Consider the following 6798-nt stretch of genomic DNA (forward strand, 5'->3'; position numbering starts at 1 on the left):
GTTCTTCATCGAATCATAAATATATATATTTCAACACTGATATTGATGTTATTAAATTTTAAACCCCAATTTAAACATTTTTAATCTAACAAAATTGGACCTGAATAAGTCTTGAGCCCCGAAAAACTTAAATGCGTCTCTGACTATAGCTGGTGAAATGTTGACGTCTGACCAAGGGCTGACAAATTTACTTTTCCAATATTTTCTACTTGTCTAATACCGAAACTTGTTTTTCATTGAAAATCCTCTCTGAAAAAGTGTTTTCATTATATTCCGTTATTCTATCATCCAAATAAACTATATAGTGTATTATATCTTTTTCACAATTTACTTGTCGAAATTTTATTCTGGGTCCATACAGTAAAAGGCTGAAGTCTTCACCGTCTCGACTATTATTAAAATATATTTAAAACACAAAACTAACCAATTCAAAAATGAGACAAAATTATCGTCAATGACAAATACAGTATTGACATCAATTACGAAATTAAAATTTTATTATAACTTAATATCATTTGTAGTGGTTAAACGTAAATAGATTTTGCTCAGTATTCTATAATTTTTAATGCTCAGATTCCGTGTGAAAACACAATATACTATGTATTAATATATTCATTGCATTGTCGCTTTATTAGAGAGGTTGAGGCGCACGTTTTAAACGTGTAAACGTGTACGTGTGACGTTCGGCGCCGCTTTCCCGTAAGCCTAAAAGTTTGACAATGGTGTTTGGATAGTCGGTGGAATCACGCTCGACATTCCAAACACCATCGTCAAACTTTTAGGCTTACGGGAAAGCGGCGCCGAACGTCACACGTACACGTTTACACGTTTAAAACGTGCGCCTCAACCTCTCTAATAAAGCGACAATGCAATGAATATATTAATACATAGTATATTGTGTTTTCACACGGAATCTGAGCATTAAAAATTATAGAATACTGAGCAAAATCTATTTACGTTTAACCACTACAAATGATATTAAGTTATAATAAAATTTTAATTTCGTAATTGATGTCAATACTGTATTTGTCATTGACGATAATTTTGTCTCATTTTTGAATTGGTTAGTTTTGTGTTTTAAATATATTTTAATAATAGTCGAGACGGTGAAGACTTCAGCCTTTTACTGTATGGACCCAGAATAAAATTTCGACAAGTAAATTGTGAAAAAGATATAATACACTATATAGTTTATTTGGATGATAGAATAACGGAATATAATGAAAACACTTTTTCAGAGAGGATTTTCAATGAAAAACAAGTTTCGGTATTAGACAAGTAAAAAATATTGGAAAGGTAAATTTGTCAGCCCTTGGTCAGACGTCAACATTTCACCAGCTATAGTCAGAGACGCATTTAAGTTTTTCGGGGCTCAAGGCTTATTCAGGTCCAATTTTGTTAGATTAAAAATCTTTAAATTGGGGTTTAAAATTTAATAACATCAATATCAGTGTTGAAATATATATATTTATGAAATTAAGGCAGACCAATGTTGCGCAACCACACTTAGGCAAGTGGCATTGACGGTTCTTACGTGTGTGGTTGATAATAATAAGCGAAAGATAATATTAAGCGGACGAAATATGCGATCGAGGCGTCGCCTATAAATTATGTAACGCTATTTTTATACTGTACTTTGAAACTACTAACAACTTCTGTAACGTTTCGGACGCTATCGCAAATATGTTACCCGCCCCAAACATACGTAACTCATTTTCAGAAGCGATCGGAAACTGCTGGCCCGACATCGTCACAATGCCGGGCTGCAATTTCTCGTCACAACGTTCTTAATTGTTATAGCCCTGTACATACATCATACATTTCCTGTTATCAATTGAGTCATGTCGATATAACTGTTTTAAGCGAAAATGTTGAATTGAAATATAAAGTTAATCTGGGCTTTATGCTAATAAAGCTTATGAGCATAAGGCCAAACCGAGTATTGCAGTCTAATAATTTTTTTCTATTTACGAGAACATTTCTTCACATAGTTCATACAAACTGTTGCAAAAATATAAACTCTTTATTATCACTTAAAGCAATTATTCTTGCATTATTACAAGACTTTTTTTATTTAAACAAGTCATGCGAAGTCTTTCGGACTTAAAGTTAGCAACTTCAATCACTTACGGGAGCCATCACAACCTGTCTAACCAAGATAATTTTTTAAATATTAATAGTAGACCGGTAGCAATTAATATTCGTTGACAATCCAGTGACTGCTTTCTGTCGAATTACTTCAACTCCCTTTCCGTAAGACGCCTTTTTTTCTGTCAAACCAACAGTATAGTCGCATTTGAATAGGAAAATTACATAAAACCAGGTTACCAACCTGCACAAAATACGTTTGAAGTGAATAATTATCGAGGGTGTCGAGTTTAAATATTTCATCTGGTTTTTTCTAGATTTGATTGTTTGGCAGATTATCGTTTGATATTCGGCTGTGAATGGTACAGTTTCTTAGAGTTAACATTAGGAAAACCTGCGATATTTTAAAATTTAAGATATATATTCAATTAGTGTCTTCTTGACCGATTAAATTGTCCCGTTTTGTACCATCCGAGTATCGCGATAAACTTGACAACGATAGGCTGAAATAACCAAACACTTTATACGGTTTTCGTTTTAATGTTTGTTATATTACAGTAATTGATTTATACAACGACAAAGGTTATTTTACGTAAGAGTTTATCACAACGAATGACCACTCTAACACATTTTAAAAATTATTTCTCCACTGTACACAATTTAAAGAATTTTTATATGTTCTATTGGTCATTTCATGTGATAAACCCTTACGGAAGATAACTTTCGTAATTATATAAACCAAATATTATAATATTATATTAGAAGTACGAAATAACAACAAACATCAAGATTATTAGATTAATTTTTTGCCAAGGTAACGTTGCTCTTACCTGCTAGTATTTAATGAATCTAAAAAAGTTTATTAACAGATAAATTTAGTAAATGCGTTGGGTCACTTGTCTTCAAAACCGGGATCAATATAGGATCGATATGTTCGGTTTCCCGAACAATGGACTGTTATATAACTTTTTTCTCTCTGTCATAGGATGGGGGAGATCTCTGTTTTGAAAGCGCTAGTATAACGATTGAGTCCTACGACTGATAAGTCAGGCATGATCGAAGAATTCGAGAATATAGTTTTTAAAACATACGAAAAAAAAATTCTTATAACCCACATCTTGACAGACGGTATATACATTAAAATATATAAATAAAATTTACATGAAAGTAAAAATTGTCTTCTTGTTCCGTCGTTACAAACATCAGTGACCTCCATAAACAATTTTAGGTTACGGATTTGATTTTAAGAAATTTTATCGCGAATTATATTCAACTATATACATGTATTTATAAATTATTAACGTTACCGGATTTATTATTGCTTCTTTATAATTTTAATTGTTACAATTAAAAATTTGAATTACAAAAAATATTTTAAACCTAAGTGTACGTGGAACAGAGTAAAATATTGATTTCCTCGCATTCTACGTTATTCAATACGAATTTATTTCTTGTATTGATCGCTAGAATCATAAATGGTGATGTAAGCCAACACAAAATTCGATTTAAATTTAATCGTATTGCAGTTTAATATTTAAGAATTATTTTTCAAAATCATATACGTTACAAGAATTATTATTTCATACTCTTAATTAATGATAAATACATTAAAATTGTAAATAATTATAATAAGTTAGTTCATACGCCTGTTAATATCATCAGTATTAATGCATAAAAAATGATACACTTCAAAAGCGAAAAAATAAGTAATGAAATATCAATCAAATCTAGATTAAACTGTGCTTATATAATTCCTTTTCAATATATATGAACTATTGCTATAAAAATATAAAATATATTAAATATTTCTATATCTCTACGTCGATGATTTCTGATTATCACACATTTTAATAATTTTCTGCTTTTGACGAATCCGGATACTCTTAAAATAATGTTGTTAAATCTCATCCCACCCCTAAGCGATCAATCTCGTTAAAGATAATGATCTGTTAATTAGAAACATGAGCATAATTGAAAAAAAATCCATTTAGTAGCAATCCCATTTTAATAAACCGATCATTCAAAAAGTTATCCCGTAATATCTACATTGAAATGGATTCTTGACGTCGCTGTCCTCATCGAATGAGCAGAGGTCACAACATAAAAGAAAGACCTTCCCCCGAAAGAAGAAAGCTCTCGGGTATTTTTTTAATTTTAAAATATGCAGCTTATACGGTTCTAAACTCCTAGCGGTTACCTGCCACTTTGACGATCCGGATTCGAATCTGTAGGGTCCGATTTGTCATCAACCGATTTATTCTTAGTATGTGCATGGCTTAACTGATAGACGGCACAATAAAAAACGTTGTTGTAAGTGCCGATGCAATAAACAGACAAGAAAACAGCTGTTATGATATTTATTTCTAATTATAATATGTCTGGCTAATATATAAAATATAGCAAAAATATTATTGTATATATTCATATATACACATCAGTTTTTCTATTCTGAGAACTAGAAAGCTTTCTTTTTCGTACCCAATACTGTATATCGATTGGGTAAAACCACCGGTAGTTGGGGGAAGATTGACGCCTGACCGAAGACTGGCCAACTGCAGTTTTCTAGTATTTTTTTAATTGTCTTACATCTAAACAGGGCCTATTGTCTTCTCTATTCAAAATCGTCTCTGAAAACGTTTTCTTTGGAAGAAGAGAAAACGGATGGTGTAAGAAAGAACACAACGAAACAGATCAAACATTAAAACTTCGAAAGATTTACTTTACGGATTGTACTCTGGGTCTTTAGAGTAAAAGACTGATAACTATACTGTCTCGGTTATTTATTAAAGATATCTGTAAAACACAAAACTTACAAATTGATCAATGAGATACGATTATCTAATTGATTAATTGCGAAATTAAAATTTCGCCATAATTTAGCATTAGTTGTTGGGGTTAAATGTAAATAGCGTTTGTTTACTACCCTAAAAATTTTAATGATTAGATTTTGCATGATAACACAATACTCTATAAATTCATTCATTGGCCTTGCATTATATAAACATATCGAAAAGGATATATCGAAGTTGTGGTTTGGAATCCACAATCGTTCAATTGATCGTAAGACGAGTATATCGCATTCTCATCTATAACTAGTCGTTATAGTCTTCATTTTACAGACACACGTAACACCTTGACGTTGAATTTTAAAAGTCTAAGAAACACAAATGTTAAAATTCTAATTACATTTCTATAAAATTACGTAAGTGCTACTAAATAATGGAAAATTTTTTGGCAAAGATTAAAGCCGAAGATGATGAGTATAGCAGAGAAAGAAAAAATATGAACACAGAAGCAGAGATATGTTTGAAATGCCTTTTATCTCCGTTTACGTCTGTAGCAAGGGTTTACGGATATACTTTTTTCGTTCCTTGTACCTGCCGCAACCGAAGTGATATTAATGTTCACCCAATTGTAACAAAATTTCATTCATTCTTCATCGAATGTTTCTACTGGACATTTTTCTGCCTCGTGTTTTCCATGACAATACCAGTTTTGTCAGAGATGACTCCATGTCAATCGTTGTGCTTACTAGTCGAGAACGACGTCATCTTTGTCAAAATAAATTTTGTTATTATAATTTTAACTAACGCTCTCATTTTTAGTATTATAAAAAGAGTAAAATTAACTCCGAATTTTAAATTGACAAAGCCAGAATATTTCTATCGAAAAAAATTGTACGACATGATTAATTATACTAGAATTATCGTCTGTATTATTGCTGTAAGTTTATCTATTTGTTGTCATGCATTGAACATTTTTTATTTTTATCCTGCTTTTGAAGAAGGAAAGACTTACGAGCACGAAGCACTGTTTTGCAGCGTAGAATTTGGCATTTGCCTTAATTTACTTTCAGGTGGAATATTCTATGTAATGTTTTTACTTTTTTTACTTGTAATCATATTAATGAACTTATTCCGGAAGCTATCGGAAGATATGCAACTAGTCAATATCAATCATCCTAATTTAGAAACGGAATTAGAAGTAATTATGACACAACACAATAAACTTTGGAACTATGTAAAACAATTGAATGGCCCATTTAATTACGTATTGACAATTTTGTATAGTTGTCTAATAGTGTTAACCAGTCTACTTTATTATATTTTAATTTTTTCGAAAATAAAATTTGCATTAAAAGTTTTCATGCGCATCTTTTGTGCTGAATTATCACTTGGTTGTGTTTTAGTAGGATTTTTAGCATCCGCTTTCACATCTAGTGTAATTTTTCTATTGTATTAAATACGCTATTCCGTGATTTATTTATTTGTAACTTGTTTTTCTTTTTTCTTTCAGATGCAAACATCGTTTCAAGACATTCGAAGATTCGCTCAATGCGATCTGAAATTGGAACAGAAATTAAAAGTAAAGCTTTTGTTAGAGAATAGGTTAGCGTTTAGCTTTTTAATTTGCATAAAATTATTTTAAACAATTTTTTGCAGATTGTGAATTTTATGAAAAGATTTGGAAAGGCGTCTTTATGTTTATCTATCAACGGTTTCTTCGACGTTACCAAGAAGTTTCCTATTAAGGTATGCGAGTCATTTAACTTTTTTAATGTATTAATACATTATGTATATATAAATTTGAATTTGCAGATGTATAGCGCTGTGCATTCTGTGTATTCGCGTCTCATAAATTTGACGACCGTTTCCAAGAAGAAAAACTGCTCTTACTGAGATTTGAACTCAAGAATCTATTTTTTTTTTA

General features: G+C 31.0%; 1 protein-coding gene across 1 annotated transcript; it reads left to right on the forward strand.

Annotated features, from left to right (window-relative positions):
• The first annotated feature begins 6125 nt into the window (after positions 1-6125).
• Positions 6126-6767, forward strand: LOC111641063. Its single transcript, XM_023387176.1, has 4 exons — positions 6126-6309; positions 6385-6453; positions 6531-6620; positions 6687-6767. The coding sequence occupies exons 1-4, from the start codon at positions 6235-6237 to the stop codon at positions 6765-6767; spliced, it is 315 nt and encodes a 104-aa protein (XP_023242944.1). The 5' UTR covers positions 6126-6234.
• Positions 6768-6798: the final 31 nt, after the last annotated feature.

The sequence above is a fragment of the Centruroides sculpturatus genome, unplaced genomic scaffold, assembly GCF_000671375.1.
Source record: "Centruroides sculpturatus isolate CEXI.00-Female unplaced genomic scaffold, Cexi_2.0 scaffold1301, whole genome shotgun sequence".
NCBI lineage: Eukaryota > Metazoa > Arthropoda > Arachnida > Scorpiones > Buthidae > Centruroides > Centruroides sculpturatus.